The following is a 22610-nucleotide window of genomic DNA, read 5'->3' on the forward strand; positions in this document are numbered from 1 at the left end:
CCAGACTATTATCGCAGTAATAAGGACGCAGATTCCTTATTCAAAATTGTTTAATGACTGTCTTAATGAGGCAAATAAGATAATGTTTCCTAATGTCACAATCTTTTACGAGTTTGTCAACTACCTGGTATCATCACTATTTATTATGAAGGTGTTTACTGCTTAGTACACTTTTATAACAATATTAAACGAGCCTATATTTCGAATAAATATTTTAACGCCGATGAGACAATGGGAATGCGGGAAAAGGAAACAATTAAGTGGGCTTAGTCTGTCTCTCGATTAGGTGACATTTCGTGCCCGTTTTATGACCCTCGATGGAGAGAATGGAAGGAAAAAATCGGGAGGGTGGTCGGACACCGGTTGAACACGTCTGTCAGGAGAATAGACGGGAAGAAAACAGATCTGAAACATTTTAAACAGAAAATGGGATTGCAGTGGCAGCACTGTTTTGATTGCAAAGAAAACATTTTTGCAATGGAAGATTTTTTTTAAATGGGTGTACATCATTATCCATGCAAGGAAGAGACATAGATTTATTCATAAAGAGTGCTCTATGACAACAATTCTAAGTTTGCAAAACCCATAACTTTAAAATAACTTTTGGGTGGTACAGTAAAACATTTTAATGAAAATGTGCTTTGTTGTGTACATTTAGAGTTACAACTTTGATTAGCAATAATTTATATTACGGATAGGATAGAAAACGTACATAGAAAACAGTATTAAATCCGAAGAAATATAACCGCTTGGCAGTAAAATTGTCCCCTCCGGAAAATATACAAGCAGACGATAAAAAATAACCACCCCGCCTATGATTTAAATAACAATGGGATTAAAGTTTGGAACAGCGGAACGTCGTGATAATGGCACAACCTAAGAAACGAATAGCTTGGCATATGGATAGGGGAAGCAAGAGCAACACGTCTGTATAGCTAAATTGATATAGGTTACGTGTGTACGTTATAATAGGGTCCTTGATTTATGTTACAGCCCTAACGTCGATATCAGCGTTATGAACTTTTCTTTTGGATTACTTCACCCCCGGTTAATGAGTCAGGAAATCTGCTTAGAACGAGGCTATTGTGAAACTCTCGACTCAATTTTCCGTTTATGTCACAAAACTAGCCAGAAACTGGTTTCCTGTTTTGTTCATTGCCATATCAGCTAATACAACGCTGATTAAAGTAAATTGGATTTTAGTTTTTTAGAAAATGACTAACCTGGTTTCGTTTTGATGGCTTGGACCTTGGTGACGGATGAATAATTGCGAGCAGACATCGATTCCGACACCGTTATTTGAAAGGTTAATATTTTATTACTTTCCTGCAACTGGTATTAATAACTTTCTTCAATCTAATAGGGAATTGATACATTTATACGTTTAATTTAACTAATAAAAATACTATACAGTGCGTGATATGCCAAGACAGCTTCGAATTTAATTTATTTTTTCTTATTAACATTAAATCCGTAAAAGCGAGTCGAATTTACCGGATTTCCTTTTAATAAAACTCTCCAAACACAAAATCTGCCTTAAGGTTATGAAAATTTGTGTTGGTGCGTGTATAAAAATCAAATTTTGTTTCCACCTACGTCTTTTGTTACGACAACAAGTGGAGCCGAATCTTAAAAACACAAATCAACAAAAGAGAGACAAGAAATTTAAATTATTATCGAAATATTTTGTTTCGCCGACAAGTTTTTATACGTTTTTCCCGGGGATTGTATATTATATCAACGCCTACAACAGTTGGAAATGATATTTTTTTAGGGGGGTGAATGTAGTTGATAGGAAGTGAGACGATTTAAAGTTAGAACTTATGTTAATAGTCGGGGAAGGTTGGATAGTGGAAGGAAAACGAAAATTAGTTTGAGAAATAGCTGGAAGCATGAAGGGTTCAAGAGGACTTGATGAATCCGAGGAGATGTGTCAAGATAGCGAAAAGACTGATAGTTGCCCAGATATTTTATTGTAAAGGAAATCTCGCTCAGAGTTGATGATTCCCTTTTTAGCTTATTCGGATCCTTTTGCATTTCCTAACACAATGATACGTATTCTTGGATAAGCACTTTCCCTAAGAAAGTTTCCACAGACAAGCTTTTCATATCTTCAGAAGGTCCTGAGTTCGTTGAAAGTCTAATGTTGGTTCTTAAGGTTTAAATACCTTTTGAAAGACACAATCGGGCCCACCTTTCGTTGGAATCAATCGAGTTAGGATTGCATAATTTTAGTGCTGTAATAGCTTTCCTACCAATTTCCAAGCAAGGATTGCGGTTTCAATATCGATTTATTTATGTAAATCCTCATGTAAATCTGCAAAGAGCTTAAACATTGGCACGAAAATGATGAAGGGTCTGCCTACAATGGATCAATACAGAAGGTAAAAATCCGGAAGGTGTGGTTCAATTAATATGTTACTGTCTACAGAGGTGTTTTACACATATGATTTTGATCGATTTAAAATTATTATTTATATTTAGTTTTGACCATACATAGTGCAAAACTAGTGTATTGATGAAATGTTTCTGTTTGCAATCTGTTTTGCAATGAATTTGTCAAAAGTAATACTCAATGTACGTAAATTTGGATATAACGTATCCATCACAGAAAAAGTGAACCAATAAAATACAATTTAAAAGTTTCCCTCTCTGAACAAACCACAACATGTCCGATGGAGGATGGAGTCCTGTTTGAAATATATTTTCAGGCAGAAAATCAGACTATTTATTTTGTGGAGTACATTGACATTCGGCTGTTAAATAAGATTTATAGAAATTTAATAGGTGCATGCATACGGTTGTATTGTGCCAGAAGTGGCTTTCAGTCCAACAATGCTTTTGGTTGTTTAACTAGTTCAGGAATTCGTGAAACGTCAGGCTGTCAGATATCCAGGTGCCGTAAGTGAATGACAAAGCGAGTATAGTCATTCCGAAAATGAATTTTCAAAATGCGCCCTTATTTCCAGAATAGGATGCATGACCCGACAGGAATTTGCACTAAACAACAGCTAATTGCAAAATTGTAGCTTTCCGCTATCCTCGTTTAAACAACCCGACTTGGAAATTAAACCCCAAACGTTGGGACATATTTAGTGGACATTGTCAGAGCTGCGAATTCCTTTTTGATAGAGAAGGGTCTAAACAGGAAAGAAAATTTTGTTAATTAGGGTACCCTGCAGGCAGTCTAACTTTAAAATTAGGAAAATTTGCGGGGAGTCTCGAAGAATTTTCTCTGCTCGGTCAAAGTTCGTTCGACCCTCGTCTCGAAATGTCGGGTCAATATTTTCTTGATCTCTCGATTTATTGAGGAGCTAATTTGACATTGATTAAAACGAGCTAATTATTAATCCGATATTTAAGTTTTTAAATTTCCGCTCTTCAAAGCGTTTATTAATTAGCATCTTGAGGTTTCCAATATAATTAACCTCGTCTACCGAGAAATTTGACGGAACTACTCTGCTTCTTTATGCATTAGTCAACAAGTAAACGGTATTAACTTTTGACCAGTTCGTATTACCCCAAGCCAACAACTTGAGATCGATATTGAGACTATTAAACATATATTTCCTTTTGGTGGTGTGTCATTTGGGACCTTCTTGTTTCTACACGGAATTTAATACTTCATTTCACGAGGATCTGCGTTAGCGATGTTCAACAATTCTCATAGGAATCCTTTTCCTTAAAAATACTCAAATTAATTATTAACCTTAAAGTTGCTGCTAAACCCTTCCAAGTGACAGGAACAACGCCGTTTCGAAAAGGTTTCTCAAATACAGTTATTAAAATACAACTTACCTCACAAACTTTGTTGCTTTCTCTTGTTTTTCCTCCGGCTTTCTTCCCCATATATATATGTTGCTTGTTAGAGAAGTTATTTTAATTCCGTTTTATTGCCAAAACACCCTCTGAAACCCGGCATGTCGCTCACAAACCCTAAGCTCAGAAATTCCATTAATTAATTAAAGGAGGGAAAGCTGTTAAAAGTTTCATTTTACTCGTCATAAAAATGGACTCAGTTTTACCTCCAAGTGGAAAATATTACGTAATATTCGCGAATTCCTTCCCTCTTTTAGGATGATGTGTTTCATTTTGAATTTTGCAATTTCCCAGTTGTTTGTCTCGTTTTACTTTTAAATTAAATCCAATTCAACTGCAACTGTGCTTCTATGTGTATACTTTTTAAGTCCTCTAGTTATTTTGTCACATTTTTTAAATTTTAACGTTGAATAAGATAGGAATTTTATATGGAAAAAAATAACAAGCTAGATGTGATTAACATAAAGTTGTTTACTTATTATTGTACAAACTGAAATGTTTATAGATATACAAAGAAATAAAAAAACATATTTAATTAAACGTCATCAAATTGTTTCTGAAAATAAATTCTAAGAACAGTCGGTACCTACCCTTTGGTTTAGGGTCAGGGGGTTGCCAAATCTGTAGATTATTCGTATTTGTATTTTGTCCACTCTCCATATCTGAGATACCTGTATTAATACATTTATCCTGTATAATCCAGGCTGATCTGAAGTAGCAGCTTTTTTGAAATATTTTGTCAGCATTTTAGATTACAGTTTTCTTACACTACGATTGTACTAGTAAAGAATGTACAAAATCCGTGCATACGGTCTCTGCCCGAAAAGTGGAATGGATCAATACTAGAGGCGATAGAGCCTGTACTGTTTGTACAACGTTCATGTTTGCCATGTTGCCGATAGCAGTAATATTCCCAGGCACGCCACTTTATAAGGTCTAACAATGCCACCAACTTTAACATGCACAATCTAATATGCGACATAGTGTGACCATTCCCTACCCCACAGATACGGTTCGCATGAATGACTAAAGAGAATTTGAAATTAATTTCACTTTGCAAAATTCCAGGTTTTGGGGTGATCGATCAAAAATTTAATGGCATTAGATACGATTTGGATAATTTTACACGATCATTCGATGTCATTTTGGACTACGCTGGAGGAAAAGAAAAATGAAGTGACAACATCGAAAATTGAAGAGGGTTGATGCCAACAATCCACACGCGGTTCGCATAAGAGCGAAACAAGTCTAACCCCCAGGCAAAGAGCACTCGGAAGACTTTCGAGCAAATAAAATAAGCACATTCGGACATTTAGATATTTACTGAAAGTTTACTCTTATTTAAACTTTTTAGATGTCCATGGTTTGAAGTGTTTATTTGCGTGGCACAAACAGAGGGTTACCCGACGAAAAATTCGAACGACAATGGGGTGAGAAAAAGGCACAGTCACCCTGTATCAAAGTTGCGTACCTCATGCGAATGACGTAAGAGATTTGTGCAAATAATTGTTCTCTAAACATATATGGCAAGTGCAAATTGAGTTTGATTCAATCGGGTCGAAGTAAAACTTCTTAACATCACTGCTTCGTTACTTGTTCTATTAAAATTCTAATTTAATTAAGATTTATATGAGCGGCCTTGTCTAATAGTTGTTTTTGATGAAAGGAAACCTGGATTAGGATCTTGTTATCTACGAACCAAAGTTTATAGAAGGGTATTAACTAGAAGCACCTGGTTCCTATTGGAGGATTGACAACACCAAGTTTGTTAAGAAGCAACGTTAATTCCAATTCCATTAGGAAATTGCCATTAATAAAATGTATATGTCAATTACATTCATTTCAATCTGGAAGTTTAATCGATTTAAAAATATAGGAAAACAAGTTAAAAAATAAAACAGATGTATTTGAACGTTTCTACGTTTTCCTTTGATCTATAAAAGGCCATAGCCTGAAAGCAAAAGGAAATAAAAAGATTTTATACGTGATGTTTATGAATTGCTCTCGTATTTATTTTAAACGGTTCAACTGTGAGAAATATATTGGAATTTAATCGGGGAAAAAATTAATGAAAGCCGTTTAAGAGGGAAACAAGGTAATTTCGGAATGTTTCCTCATACGTAAAAATCCAATTACCGTCAGGGTTTGATATATCGATCTCTGCCCTACTGAATTTTGTTTTCTTCAAAAGCTGAATTTTGAAAATAATCTTCAAACATTTTATAAAAAATAACAATCAATTTTTGTTATCGATAAGAAAACGATTAAACTAAACCTTTGTTTTGCAACAGGAAATGCAACCATTGAAAATTAGGATTATTCAGTACCTACATTATGCAATTACAATGATCTCTTTTGTTTAAAGTGCATTGTATAGAAGAGTGATTTCAAAAGATGTGCATCACTGGGCATTCTAGTTAAATAGAAAATTGATTAGCGTTCACCTAGAACAAACCATCACCAAGGCAGTCGTAAATCTTCTAATTACCTATAAGAAACGAATTTTTTAATAATAATACTTGGATTTAGTATAAGAGCAACATAGTATCAAATAAGCTAACATTCTCCAGGGTTGCCTTAAGCCGTTCCAGACCTGATTTTCCATACTCCTGTGCAGATTAAATCCGTTCAATCCGGTCGACCTTATTGAAGCCAAATCAGTAAGCGGAGTTGCGTTTACGGAATCAATTTTAGATAAGCGTTTTCAATATTATTAACAAAATGATCAGGGAACGAAAGGAATTATCAACTTTTATTAATTAATTGCAGATTACCTTGTACAAAATTTATTTTGGAAAGTTCGTTGGTGCAAGCAGCAATCGTGAAATTCCGGCCTTTCAACAATTTGAAACTTTTCACATTTTAAAACTTTAATTAACAAACTCGTCTGAGTTGTTATTTGTATGTTTGAGCAGTTCGGAATAGGTGGATATTTAGTAACTTGTTGTTGGGAACTATAAAGATAGAAATATTAGCTAACAGTCCCTTTTATTTAAATTAGCTTAGAGATAAGAGGGATGGGAACCCGTAATTTCAGTTTATTTGCAGGAAAAGTTTTCTTTCGGATGTTACGGAGTTGAATTATTATAAGGCATTAGTTCTAGAAGTATTAATTAAAAAGGGTAAAATGGATGCTACCCATCTCCCGTCGGGGATAATCGGGGGTCTTGCCATCGAACAAAGAAAATTTGAATTCCTTTGAAATTTCATTATCGAGTTAAGCTTGGTAGAGCTCGAATCAGATGAGAAAAGGCCACCGCATCATCAATGACGCAGTTTTTAAAACTATTTCTTTCTCCTTCTACAGTTGCCGTCGCATTAGATATAATCAGAGGCGTCCTATTAAAATATTCCCGAAAATATATTGTTAAGCGGTCAAAAAGCCACTTGGCAACGTAGTACGGTTTTTACTTGGACACAATTAAAACAGATGCGGCAGCGGCCAGGGACAGATGGACTTTTTTATATGCTTTTACTAGCCGGCAGTCTAAACGGTGTTGCCAAGTTTAAAAAAATGTAGTGGCGGACAGGGAGACTTAGGGGGTTAGGTTAGGTTCCGTTTTAGTCTGGTGTTTTGGTTGTATTGTTGATGGTCGCAGTTGAAGTTCACATAGTGTTATGAATAAAAAACGTTATTTTGTCAAAATGTCTTTCAAAAAGGTTGGAAAGAAAGGTGTTATCATATACAGCCAAGGCCGTGAAATCGTTAGTAACGTCTTACAATTTATGAAGAAAGAAGCAGAAGGAGTTTCCATTCCTTTGAAAAACTTGTTGTCTTTTATTTTCTTTATTAAAAACGACGAAAATGTTTCATTTTACTGATAAAATAATAGCACGCCACTGACTGGCTGCAACAACTTGGAAAGTAACGAGAGCAGCAATATTTAAAGCGAGACGTACAGAGATCGTGACATCATCGTTTGATGACGCCTGTGGCCTTTTCTTAGCTGATTCGAGCTATAGATTGTTAAAAGTACTTTTATCGGCACCCTAAAAAAGTAAATGTTTCTAACATACATTATCGAATACTGAAAGGTATTAATTGAAAAGATGGTAAATAATACGTGTTCATTTTTGCAGATACGGACCAGAATGTCAGGGTTAAAGGGCCGGAATAATGCAATTATAATTCCTCCTGAAAATTCAATTTTTTTTATTTATACCCAGCTCCGGTCTCGCTGGAAGTTCCTATTAAAACTTAAACACTGAAATTTCTGCGTAATTGAATTTCACGTATGCTCAACTTAAAAAAAAAACCGGCTAATTTAATACCGCGACGAAAAACATCCAGAATTTTAATTCGAACGGAAATTAATACGCTTGTTTGCGCAACTAGACAATTTTTTACCTTTCAATCAAAACCATCCCAATATGAAAATCTCGTTATCACTCTGTTAATAGCGTATACAATGTTAAACCCGGATCATATTTGGTAACCATATACCGTTTTGGGAAGTAAACAACCACATTACATACTTCAAGGCGCAAGTTCACTCAACCACGAAATTGTTTGATAATTTTTTTTAGTTTTATATACATACTTCATTATCACGATCTATGTAATACTGCATACGTCTTGAACTTAAATAGGTAATCAGTAACTTCAAATCGCCGTTATTAATTTGAAAGATTGATTTTTACATTAAGTCCCAATATCAATTTCAGAACATTTTTCACGGAAACACACGGAGGTGTAATATACTTGTGTGCCTCATAAAATATTCTCTAATGGTTGAATAATAGCTTTTAAACGCACCAAGTGGGCTAAGGATTTACGAACACCTGTAGTTTACCCGATAATGAACATAAACTCTTTATGAACGTTGGGACTTAAAAAGCGCATTATTTCGGTAAATTATAATAGTACCTCGAAAGTGGGAATTTACAGGAATTTTAAAGTATGCAGTTAAAAATCTCAGAAACACAACTCCTTGAGGGAAAACTGCCTTTCCTAATGTAAGTTGTACCGTAATTAATAAAAGGCCTACACTTTGCTCCAAGTTACAATTAGGAAAAGAACCTGTTTTGCCACTTGCAGCTTCAAAAAATCCTCGCTTCTAGTATTACCCTTTAATTGATACAACCATAAAATATCATTATAGGACCATTAAATTGGAAACCATACTTTAAAAGAGTTCACACGTTTTCAACCTTGAATTACGCAAGGATGATTTTTTTTTAATTACAGTCCAGGGTTCAGGAGATGACCACAAATAGTGGTCGAAACGTAAACTTGTTGTGAAAACTAAACATCTGCTTTTCTGACTATTATTATGACTCAATCAAAAGAACATGGCATAGAATACAAAAAAGACTTACCGTTAATACACATGGATGACTTGGAGATATAAAATCAAGTCCCCGTTGTCCTTTTCCACTAAAGCAAGTTTTGATGTTCTGCATGAATTTTCTTCTGATGGATTTAAGGGAGTAGACACAAAGAGCTGAATAGTCTGAAGGTTTATTACTGGTAATGTGATCGCTCTGGCTGAAGACTGCGAACAGTACGTCGTCCTGAGCGGTGATTCCTAGATCAGACGCTAGATCCGATCCAGCTTTCCCCACATAAGCTGCTTGAACTAAATTATAGTCCTTGTCCCCATTCGTACAGTTTATAGGAATTTCCGTATACGAATAATAGTTTTCGTCGTCATGACACACGCGCACCAATTTGCTAATAAATGGACTTGTCACGGTGGTGCTATTCATTTGGGTGGTGAGAAAATAGCTGAAACCCTCAGAAGCAAATCCGTAAATATACGTAATCGGGTAACGTTCTCTAGCTAAAGAATTGACAAACATTCTGGTCCCAGTAGTCACTGCCGTCTGGGCAATAGCAAACATTCTGTCTTTGTCTAACGATCTTGAACTCACTGCTGGTACCTCTGATCGGTAGGAGCCTAGCGTAAAAGTCACTCCAACATACATCACTTGGGATACTGGAGGATTTGGAGGACCTGGAGCTATAAAGGCAACTGTGGATGCCGTAGCGTTGTTGGGTACCACAGCTTCTCTTATTTCAATAGCTCCATCAGAAATGTTGTGCAACGGCCTCACGGAGCAAATGCCTTGAAATAAACTACCGCAAGCTATCAATCTAGTGACCGAGTAATCAATCACGAGAGCTTTGTTCACGTTATCTGTAAGCTTCTTATTCTTGGCATTGTTACATTCCAACACTGAACAATCGTCCGAATCCATCTTGGGTCCTGTCACCTCCGAGACCACCAGTTCCAAATCTGGAGATAGTTGGTACAGTCTGTTAACAGCCCCGATGTACACCCGACCTGTATTTTTATCCACCACCAGATGGTTGAAGATCGTTTTGTATTCCTTATCTGTGAAGGTTCGAACGATATTCGTCGGAGAGGCGGCAGCGATCACCTGGGCGATTGCTGCCACCATCACGCAAGAAGCAATCAGCGACGTCCGCGTCATGGCGGCGGCACCCCTATTCTTCACTTTCACGTCATTGGGACACTGGAAACAAAAAAGAAAAAATGCGATTTAGAATATTAATTTGCTCGATTTCAGATAAATTAACTAATTGCAACCACAAACATTGATACCTTAATGGTATTTTAGATACTTTAGTATGCAAATCTATTTGGTGTAAGTTGATTAGTGGTGCAATCTAATCTTTTCGTAACAAAACATTTTTCTTGTACCAACTTATTAGCAAACTTTCTATTTTTAAGTTGAAAGCAAGGAGCAGTGAATCACCATGTTGTGTCTAGAATTAAGTGGCAACTAAGGTGGAACCCAAGCACCAGTTTGAATGGCATTTTAATGGTATTAAGATAAGAATTAAAAATCTACTGTGTTTGTTTTATCTGCCGATATATTAAAATACTAATAAATATGCGGTGAAATGGAGTTTAATTGCGTTCGGATAATTTGTGTGAAGTGGAGGTACAATGAAACAACGAACTTTTCTGTTGGATGGTAATTATTAACCATATTTACTTTGGTAATGCATAAAGCTGTTCGATTAAAACCGGAGCTCATTGCTCTATGATCAACTCCGGGTAATGAAATTTACCCTCTATAGTTTCCTAGTAAATGATTTTTGCTCGCATAATAAACTCATAAGCGTTGCCATAAATATTATAGCCAGTACGTTGGCGTTGGCAATCGGAATTTCGGGATGAAAATTCAATATAATTTGGTGGTGACGTTGAATTTTAAAAGGGATGTAATCGAGACGGTAACTTTTTCAATCGGAAACTTTGTGATAAAGTCGAAATACATGCAAAACGCTCAAATAAATGTGTATAAAAGCCAGCGGATTATTTTTGAACCCGGTTCTTTGAATATCAAAGCACAGCTTTTAAGGCGTTTTAAGTTGTTAAGTGAGTTGTAAATAACTGAAAGTGACCGGTCATAGGGATCGTCTTTCCACTGAAGGACACCTTTGCCAGTGAAGCAATTTCCTCGCTTTGAGTTGCTTAACTTCTTTTATAACTCCAATACATTTCACCATAAACTCAATTGCTGACTCAAGTGGATAACGCTACTGAAAAAAGCAAATCCTTAAAAATTAACGACCCAAAATCCGCGGCTATCCTCTTAATAATGTCTACGGAAGAAATATAACGATTAAAGGAAATGGGAAAGAAAAGTCCAGGAATTTCGTAATTTACTGACTGTGGTGTGTAGTCAGGTGATTTTCTTCTTTTATTGCCAGTATTTAGGTCAAGTTCTCTTAAGCCGCGTAAGTCTCCAAAAGTCCACATTTCAGTAATATTGCACTCAAACACATCAGTATCAATAAAAGAAATTTCGACCCTAAAAAGTCGGCTTCACTAGAAAGGAACTCACAATCAATAAAAGAAAAAAAATGTAAATAATCTTGATTAATTGGAGGAAGGTGTCGGATTATCATCCAACCACAAAACCAGAATGTTAATAACAATAATATTGAGGATAATGGGATATGGTAAACCACAGCTTGCGACGTCACTCGTCGACTTAAAATAAGTATCAAGGTTGTTTAGATCTTCGACTTTAGCTTTATCGAAATAAGTATGAAAGCGATCCTGTTATAAACGAGTCATTTCAAATGCAAATTCCATGCTTAGGAACTTTGCATTATGCACTAATTTAGAACGATAAATTTATTTCAAAATACCAATTATTTATTTAAACATTTAACGATCGACTCATCCATTCAATAGAAATTTGCCATGGAACAAGATAGACATTAAAGCTTACAGTGGTTAGTTACGTCTATTTGCTTTGGCTGTGAATTTATATAACCTACTAGGAAGTGTATCTATGAGCTTTTGTGACCAAATTATGTTAAGGAAAGGAAATTAAAGCGCAAAATATTATTGCAATTAAAAATATGTCAGTTGGTAATGGTGTATTTTAGAAAGGCTTAGATCAGTTGAATAGGGTCAGTTTAGCTTTAATCTTTATTCGAAAGTTTAAACTCTAAAATTAGCATTGAAATATTAGTTAAACTTTACATTGACCTAGGCTACAACAAATCTCTAGAAATACATTTAGAATACCATTTTGAAAGGAGCAGCAATATCTATCCTTATTATCAAGTTTGAGATTTTTTTTAGAAAGAGCTAAAATCTAAATTTTTAGAGATAATAACCGCAAAAACATACATTTTCAAACCAAAAAGATGCGTTTGGCGTATCAAAATAGCAGCCCACCGGTGGACAGAAATATCGCATTGCACAGAAGTGAAATAAGGACCATATTCATTTTGATACTCCATAGAACGATCAGAGTGAATATGACATCACGATGACGTAATTTGCAAAACTATAATTACTTAGCATTTTTGATAGGTTTATTAGGACAATTAACCATTCACTATTTGTATTGTTTAAAGTACAGTAGATTGAGTACGGTTAATAAACAAATTCCAAATCACAAAATGTTTTACTAAACTGCAGGCAATTTAACCGTTACTCATATTCAATAATCTACCTAAATAATATTTTTGACACAAAATCTATTTTTGGAAATAATAATAAGGAAATGAACCGATTTAAATTGACATTAAATCCTGCATTTAATAAAATAATTAGAGATACGCAAATCGGCTGGATCATATATCAGACAATTACTTTTCCATGCATTATATTTGTTCACCTGGGGTCGGAAATTTAATTTTAAAATAGGAAGTTTACAAATTCATCAACCTAATTCCGCTGATAATAAATTGACTTTTTACGAGTTTCTATTCGTTGTCCGTTGTGCTAATAATGGAAAGCTGTAACCTGTAACCCAGGTCAACACTGTTCTTCCTTTATGGTTTTGAGTATTTTCGAATGGTGCTTGAACAAATTTTATTGGCGAGTTTTTGCGGAATAAACAAAAGCCCGTTAATTAGAATCGAAGCAATATGGTGGAAAAGATGAGCCAGGTGTAGTTATATCGAGAAATGCGTTTAAATTGTATATTCAATAACCCCTTCTATCGGATTAAAACAGGCACGTAATCCCTGCGAATCCATTTTTCAGTGATAAATCTTCAGCGTTTAGCCCATTAGGGCCGGACCTGAAAGTGATAAATATTAAAATTTAATCAGCAACCATCAATATTGCAAATCCTATCAGCTTTAAACGCACTAGCAATTTTAAACCTTTATGAATTGAGGTACATAATTAGTTGAGTGGAAATAGAGGAAGACAATTATTATATTAACCAGTTACTCTCGAGACTTTACTGAACTCCTTTAATTAACTACCTGAATGAAAATGTTAAATAACATTAATATTCAGTGAAAAAATTTTGTTTGCACACTGTAATATTATGTATATATGTAGACGTATTCGATCATACTAAAGATTGGTGTTTCTCATATTAATTATACAGTGAATGACTTATGTGACATCTCTTGGTGTGTCGTCAGCTAGGAGTGCCACTGGTTTATTTTTGGTCGATTACCATTCTATTTTTTATTTGTTAGTGTTGATAACAACAGTAGTGACTTTTGTTACAGTAATTATCGAGAGAATATGGCCGGATATTAAACGTCTGTCTGTTTAAATACTTTACTTACTTAATTCATACGCAGACAGCCTTTCACTTTTACGATCACCCGGATGTTGGCACACTCCTTGAAAATCTATATGAATATTCCAAATTTGTCAAGTCGGAATTGTAATTTGGTTTTCTTACGGTTGCTAACAGATTATCAGCGAGTAATTGCAGCAGATACAGGGAAGTTCAATTGATACAAGACCGTATCGATTGGGTGAACGTGCAATCTCTTGATTGCGTATTTATGGAAACTTGTGTAAGAAAGTTGACAGTTCAGTCAACTACCACATTGTAAATAACACTAAATATTCTGGCTGTGATCTGATTAATTATATAAACTTCAAAGTTCCTAAAGTTAATTTAAGAATTTTATCCCCCAGCCTTTTCTATGTTGATAATAGGTCTGTGGCTTCACCCCTCAGCGATATGACTTTACAGTGCAATGAGCTGATCTCTACTAATGTGATACCAGATATTCTGTTTGTTACCTTAAGCGATTTGAAAGCTATTTTGTTACCTTATGAGCTACTGTTTTAGCTCAACTGTTCCTTTACTTGTAAGTACCCCCTAGGGTTTTTGTAAAGTGTACCTAAATAAATAAATAAATAAATAAACTTCAACCAAACTCATTTTAAATTTCTTTATGCAAGTAAAAACCATGACATTCTTGGGTATCAATTTATATGGTTGACAGCCCTTTAAGGTGTTTAAAAAGTGTGAAAATAGTTCCTTTTCAAAACATCAATAAAATGTTTACCGCGCTTTGTGACCTAAAAGAAAACCGAAACATTTCTTTGGGTTACACCCTTTAAGAAAACTTACCCCTAAAGCCTTTATTATTTTTAAATTTAAAAGCTCTTATGTTCCCAACGTTTCGAAAATTACCTAAGTCGGCTTTGTCGGGGGCTTTGCTGGAAAGCTTCCTGGCCAAATTCAGCTGCGTAGGTGCCGGGTCGAATTAATCCCCACATTTTAAATCATTTCCAAGCAAAATATAAACTTCGACTTTTTAAGAGTCTTAAACAGAATTTTCGAGTAATTTTTCAGTATTTTAACGCAGTTCATTAGGATTAGTCAAATTTTCAAATACCTTATATTATCAAGAATGCTAAGACACTGGTTAGAAATTTCCAATTATACAAAGAAAACACCGACCGAAGATCTAAAGTAAACTAAATGATGTGTAAATACCAATATCTATTATAATATTACCTTAATGTTTACTGACTCAATTTAGACCCGAAAAACACTTCTACAAACCACAAGCTAATGAGAAGAATAAGAGTTGATTGTTGTAAAAATAAATAGGTTCTACTCTGACTTCAAATACCTCACACAGCTTACCCGACTAAATATTTACCTTAGGGAAAAGTGTGTGCTTTTTCGGACTCGAACCTGCTTACCAAAGGTTTTGAAGGAAGTTTGTATTTAACAATTGAATGAGTCAATACTCAAGTCGTTTCAAGTCATATACAAGAATGTTAATGGAATATCTTTTCGATGTCCGGTCAGGCCTTTTAAAACCAGTTGTAAGTTAATGGGGTGTAGAAAAATTATTGCACTAGGGAAGGTTTAGAAATTTTACTCAAGTAGACAGGATTTTAAGGTTGCGTTGTGTGTATAGCGTTGACCTAGAGAACTAATCAAATACGAGGAACTTTATGAAGAATGCATTCCGGAGCACAAAATTACTTGAACACGACTTTGAACTTTCAAAGCAATTTGAAGTTACAAATATACACAATTGGGACATTATTCAGGGTGTTGTAAACAGGAAGTTAAGTGAGAAATTGTAGTTTTGGTGTATTATTTGTAGTTACGCGATTACAAATCAGTGGAACGGTTCAAAACCGCAAAGGCCCCGACATACGAACCAGTACCTTATTAACCTAAACATCAGTTCGCCATATGGTTCTTCGAACCTAGGTCAAGCTCATCATTTAAACGTGAATACTTCCTTGACCATGTTCTTATGAAAACGCGGAATGCATTAATGGAAATTGTAATTTCAACCCAGAAAGTACAGTTACGATTATAGTGGCGTAGGGCAAATTTGCGGACCTTTATATTCATATTTCATGCAATATTTCGAGTAGATGGGTAACGTATAGAAGCGCTGCACGTTGTTAGAATATTACAGTTTTTGCATCGCGACTACAGTTAGCGTTTATTAAACTTTGCTGATAATACCATAAGAGTAGTATAACAGGAGACTCAACATTCCCGGAATATAATTTAGACACTTGCATTATACAATTTGGTACTTGAAATCAACAAGGAAATCAAACAAGCACCACTGCGTGTACATGTGCTGAAGATGATAATACTCCCTTATTATATTTCTGGGAGAAGTTCAAACAAGTTTTGCCTTAAATGGAAGAAAGATGACTCGGAGCATAATAATGTCCGATGTAAGTATCAGATTATGCAAACGACAGGTCGTTCTTTTCTTTATCCGAGTATAGAAGTATACGACAATTACACTAGATTTCTGAGTATTTTAACTTTTACAATTTCCAAAACCCAGCACAAATAAACTGCCGTATTGTTTAAGTCTCAGTTTAATAAAATGGCCTTCCGAAGTAAATTCCTACACAACTTGTGGATTGCTCGGGGCTCGCCTGCACAGCTTCGTTTATGGATTTTCCATTCTCCATGAAAATCAAAGAAAACTTCAAAACCCCTCCGACTGTATATATCCAAGACTCTGGCCGAAATGAGGAAACTTCAACAACTACGTATTATGTTATTCTGCACAGTCTAACATATTAAACATCAGTGGTAATTGCGAGGCAAAGACAAACAAACTCCGCAAGTAAATGAGGGTAACAGTAAAACACGCAGGTAATACAAATTGTACGATCCGAATGTTCCCTCTTTTCGGTTACGTTAAGTGATTCATGACTAAAGGGAGCCTTCCTACATAGGAGAGGAAAAAATTAAATTTACGCAGCCCCTAATTGAGATTATGTGGGGCAATGTTAGGCGTAGGCCTCGGTAAAGCATAAAGAAAAGCGGGGAAACCAGGAAGCATCCCAGAATACTACAACTTATCAAACAAATTCATTTTTTCCTCTACCCCTCAAAAAAAAAACGCAAAATTAGTATTTGTTCTGCGTCTCTATAATAAAATTTACTTTTTCCGGATTTGCGGGGCAAAATATAATAAAGGAAAATTGATAAATGTTGCATTGCAGTGGGAGATGTGCCTCATGATCAAAAAACAAATTTTAAATTATTTTAAAATGCAACATAGGGTAAATAGTGATGGAATTTTTACAATTTCGATTATGTTTTATTGAAAGGATCTTTTTTAAAAAAGATTTTCTTCAAGTCAAATAAGAAGGTTATTCCAGATCAAATGAATGAGTGTACAAGGATAATGGTCAAACTTCGTTAAATCATTAGTCAAGTTTGAAGCCTTGCAGAAGCCGAAAAATTTGACCAACCAATAATAGTTTTTATACCGTAGGATAGCTCCACAAATGGAAAACAAACTTTCTCATTTATCAAATAAAGGTATCTCTGAATCAATTGAGTGATATCCAAACAACTTTAAGACAAAAATCAGTTTGACAACTGCTGCTGGCATGAATAGCTATTTCAGTGGCTTTAAAAACTACTTTTGACCTAAAAACCATAACTTCAGTAAGAACTATTATCTTTAAATTCTGGTTTGGAAGACTATTTCAGTAGTAAGATTGCTTCTGGCTAAGAAACCTTGTTAAGACACCGACTTTTCTGGGATTCTGGTCTGTAGGGCTATTTTAACAGGTTGAAAGGCTAAAACGTAGAAGATTTTACGCTATATACCTAAACGAACAAAGCAATGTAAAGTTACCAGGAATGAGGAATCCAATTTAGGTAAAAAAGGTTCTGAACCTTGAAAAACAAACCAACAAGTTATGAGACCAATTTTTTGTTATTGTAAAACATATTTTTGATTTCCGCATTGAGGTAACTTCAGTGAAATAATTTAAACAAATAAACCTGACTTTTTGTTCATTTATTGGGAATAGCATTGAACGAAACCAACCCAATTTGTCATCCTTTTTGCATGCGGTCGTTCAAGGGGTAAGTTGATCGACGATTTATTCCTAAAATATATGGAGAAGCATGAGGAGTTATTGAAGGCGATTCATAAAAAAGTTGACAGAATATTTATTATAACGGATTTGTGTAAATGGCAAATCCGCTTCGTACTAAATAAACACGAACGATAAGGTGTTGCGGTTGCTTTATGGATGTTATTGAATTTAGTCACTATCTGCACAGATGCAGGGAGTTTGGGGGATGTTGGAAAGAGATCCGTCAATTTTGTTGAAAAACTGGTCGCGATTGAAAATTTAATTATTTATAACATGGCCCAATGAATATTAAATCAGGCCGCGTTAAAAATAATTAATTCTGCGTTTGGTGAAATTCAAAATACATATATTCTGAACCAAACATGTCCGTTTAAAATTTCGTTTGATGCTGCTTTGGTCAGTTTATTAATACAACTTCATCGGCTTCAGATTTAGTAAAGTTTATGAACATGAAGTCCGTCAATAGCGTTTAGTTAGTTAATTATATTTTGCGGATTGGCGGATGAGTTGCCCGGAGTAGTATTTGCAATTGGGGAAATCCATTAACAACTTTTGGATTTGCTGGATCAAAAGTACAATTTGTCGCTTTTTTTTTTATATTCAACTGTCCGATTGAATTAATCTTTGTCACCATTGACGCTCTAATTACACTAGGCAATTGGTAAAATGAATTATTGACTGACAGAAGAGCAATTTTTAGGTAATAAACTAGTGAATAGTTTGGGGCTATATTGTTGGTTTGTTGCAAAAGTCTACTAAATACTTTATTACGTTTGACAAGCTTCTACGCAATATTGCCATAACCGGTATGTTTTTATATTAAGTAATGGCAATAATGGATCTGGGTTGATTTATATTTTTTCGCATCATTAACGATACAACGTTCGTTGAATCGCTAAAATCAAAATCAACAGAGCAGAGAGGAAAATACGTTCAAGTTGAGATGACAAAGTCATACGAAATGTGGGTCTGGAGTAATAAAACGTCCTTTTTTAAAACACTCCAGAGTACCTATGAAACCTTTTTATTTAAGGGTTTGTATTGCGTCCATACAAAGAGGTAGTTTTCTGAAGACGGGGACGACAGAATTAATGGCCCAAATAACCATATGAAACAGTTAGGTCTTTATTTTGGGGGCCTTTACTAGATTTTATTAAATCCGAGAAGCAGAACTGACTTTTATAGTCGGAAAGCCCAACTGTAAGAAACACTAAAATTGCTGACCAGATGATATAGAGAAGACAATTTCTGAGAATTAGGGGTTATTTCTATCCTATTCGGGTTTTAAACGATTTCTATGGTTCTCGCAAACTTCCTCTTTATATTGAAAATTTTATTAATTGTCCTAGTTAAATTACGTTCTTGAAACTCCAAACCACTTAAGTATCATTTCCTTTCTTAGCATTTGGTAATGAAGTAATTTTCTATTATTACGGCAAAAACTAGCCTACGAAATTTGTTCTCGCTCGTTTAATAATTTTCTTGGCCTATTAAAGCCAAGAACGTTAACACACACTCAGTTGACGACTAAAAAAATTATACCGGTTAACAAATAACAGTCCGGTAGACAACTTGGAAATATTACCAAGCCTACGTTTAATAAGTCAACGTACTAAAGGGCGGATATTGTGGTACCCTCTTAACCCAGAAAACCATTTGGTTAGATTATTGCATTACTTGAATTTTGGGTGTCCTTTCACGCCTCACAATCAAGTCGACTTACTTACTTACTGCACTGTAAAATCGGAACACTTGAAGGACTTCTTCTAACTTATACACAAAATGACCTACAATTATATAAGAATGTATAATATTCCGTTAAAAAATCAATGTCAGTTTTTGTGACGCTTTACCCAAGTAATTATAAATGTGTTCTTTCGAATTCCTTCACGAAATTATTCAGTTTTCGCTATGCGTGTCACCCCGCCATAAACCATATAATCTGACTCCTGGATCGTTTTCAACTTATGAAGAAATTTGATTATTTTCCCCAAAAATGTTCCACATCGAAATAGAACCTCTTGTTGTAAAATAATATACGCTTGAGCAAGTCAGACAAGCATGACTGAGTACAGTTTAAATGGCTTTTTTAGACAAATTAATATCGTTTAAAGACCGAGAGGAATGTACAAAAACATTTTTTCTTCCTCAGTTTACGTTACGTTAGGAAATACTATAATACGTTAGTTGTTAAAATTGACGTATTTAGGTTAAATGACTTTTTAAAGCGGAATTTAAATATGTATTTAATGTTTTTTGTGAATTTTACTAGAAAGTATTATCTAATAAAATTCCACTGACACTATATCCACTTTTGACATATTGAATAAAACATTAACACAGATTATTATGAAGAGAGCTTGATTTAGTTTAGTAAAACCTCTTAAAGCCAAGATAACAATAAGAAAGAGAATTTAGTAGAAAATGGTGTATTTCGGTTAAGTATAGTAATGGCAAGCGGCCATCAACGGGAAGGAAAAGGTCCCATTATAGGCCTGGAATTGGTCCACCTATATGGAAGGCAAACTCCATTCTGGAATGAATTTCCTGAACCGCAACATGCCACAAATGCTATACGGCCATTAAGGGGAGACCAATTGAAAATTCATCAGCCACTGAATATTTTATGTTCTTTGATAACTCCGGCCATATATCCCTTGCAAGGCGTCATAACTCCAAAACTATTAGCTTTTGTTTCGGAATTTTATTAAAGTTTTATGCACGACCCTGCTGTTTTAGCCTTCAAGTGTCGGCGGAATAAATTATGATTAATATTAAATGAAATTCCCTGGCCACTTGAAATTTTGTAAACAAAAATGTGTTAAAATGTTTACAAACCCACTTTAAATGTGCATAATCATTATTTACTTGCTCTAACACGAAAGGGGAATTTTCGTAACAACACATTCCCATTTTGTGTGCTTAAGAAACAAGCTCTCTATCGTAGTGTTGTATACCTATATTAGATCTGTGCACTAAATGCCAGTGTTAAATCATCTCCTAATTATGCTAACTTAGCAAAAGTGTCTTGTTCCTAATTGAAATTTGCTTCAACAAAATAAAATTTGTTGATATTGATATCACAAGTTCTATTTTAGGAATCTTTAGAAGTCGCACTGTAATCTTGTCATTCTCTCGGTAACAAACAATGCTATCAATGACTCATTAGTATAGTTAATTGACCCTGTTTATTTGTCTTTTGATACTAGGGATTTGTTTTGATTACTTTCATACATGCACGACCTTCTGTCATAATTAAGCCTTATACCAAGCAAAAAATAACCGACCGAATTGAAGGACGGTTATTGTCCTAAAGTTGTTCACGGTCCATAGGATAATAGTGACTATTAAAACCACTTTTGGGTTCTAGAACCCACTGGCTTAATTAATAGTATCAGTAATTTAAATCGTCGGAATGATGAGCGATTTGCAATGGCGTCCGACGGAATTTTTGGAACGAAGCCTCGGCATAACTTTGATATCAAATTCATTTTAATATGTACCATCATTACAGTAAAATTCAACGTTGCAGAAAGAGCCAAAGCAATTTGTTTCTAATGGGAGCGGCAATTATTTTTACAGTCTAGTAATTGCCGTATACTTTACCTTCGAAAATGGCATCAGCCCTGTTAAAAGCAGCACTAACGTCCGCTGGCATTTTGTTCTTTGCCCATCGATCAATCAGATCATTTTATATAAGACTGTTTTTTGTCAGTTTGAAAAAAAGGTTGTATAAGTACAGAATGTACTAAAAATATTACTTAATCAATTTAAACCTTCCACTTTGATCAGTGATTATCAATACTCAAACGTTGATTAATCCCACGTTACAAAAACCAGTTCTTAGAGCAGCTCATATAGCTATTAGTGTTCAGTGTTGTTTTAAAAGAAGATTAAAAAGTAAAATTCGACTTTAAAAGTGATGGATACTTAAGAATATTTCGTGCAACCTGGTAATTACGACGGCAATTACGGGTTATATTAGCCCATGGAGAGTGAACACTTTTAAGGTATTACGTTGGCCTTTGTTATTGTGTATCATAATTCTAATACAGGGTGTCAAACGACGAGAAAATGTAGGTATCCGAAATAGTGAAATAAGTAGGACCATGACTAGATGGGTGTGTTAACCCCCATCAGAGATAAATTGAAAATAAATTAAACTTGAGGGACATATTCCAGTTTAATGAACACATTATAAAGTGAAGAGAATGATTTTTCCTTTAACGAACCCGGGTAAAACCAGCTGCTTATTAAAGCTAACACAGTTCGTTATTATCCTTCGCAAGAGCCATATTGAAGCCTTATACCGATTGTATACTTCCTCTAATGCAGCAATTTCCAGCATGTTGATAGAAATTGGAGCAAGAGTTCGCACACGTATTCGTGATTTTTATGCTGTCTCTCTGATTCCGAGGATTAGAAATTCCCGCTGTACGTGATTTTTACGGTCCCAGTTCATAATTGATCATTTTAGATTTTCGATACATAAAATGCAACAATGTGGAAATGGCTTCAAGTGCATTATTACTATTGAATCGTTGCCAAGATATATGATATTTCACCGACTCATTCAAACAAATTAATTCGAGAAGATTAACGCAAATCGCCTAGTAGCTAGCCACATTGTAGGATTTAATCCCGCAAAACCTCTGTATACAAAAATCGATGCCAACAAATTTGAAAATTGCCTGG

General features: G+C 34.9%; 1 protein-coding gene across 3 annotated transcripts in view; it reads right to left on the bottom strand.

The window, feature by feature from the left end:
• The window catches only part of PlexA (plexin A), a 74445-nt gene that overhangs the window by 46719 nt on the left and 5116 nt on the right, over positions 1-22610 (bottom strand). For all 3 annotated transcript variants that reach the window (XM_081993469.1, XM_081993471.1, XM_081993470.1), the window contains exon 2: positions 9139-10299. In XM_081993469.1, coding sequence (XP_081849595.1) covers positions 9139-10299 — 1161 coding nt within the window. The remainder of the gene's footprint in view (positions 1-9138; positions 10300-22610) is intronic.

Source organism: Ips typographus, linkage group LG16 (assembly GCF_016097725.1).
Source record: "Ips typographus isolate SLU linkage group LG16, UJ_Ityp_2.0, whole genome shotgun sequence".
Classification (NCBI taxonomy): Eukaryota; Metazoa; Arthropoda; class Insecta; order Coleoptera; family Curculionidae; genus Ips; species Ips typographus.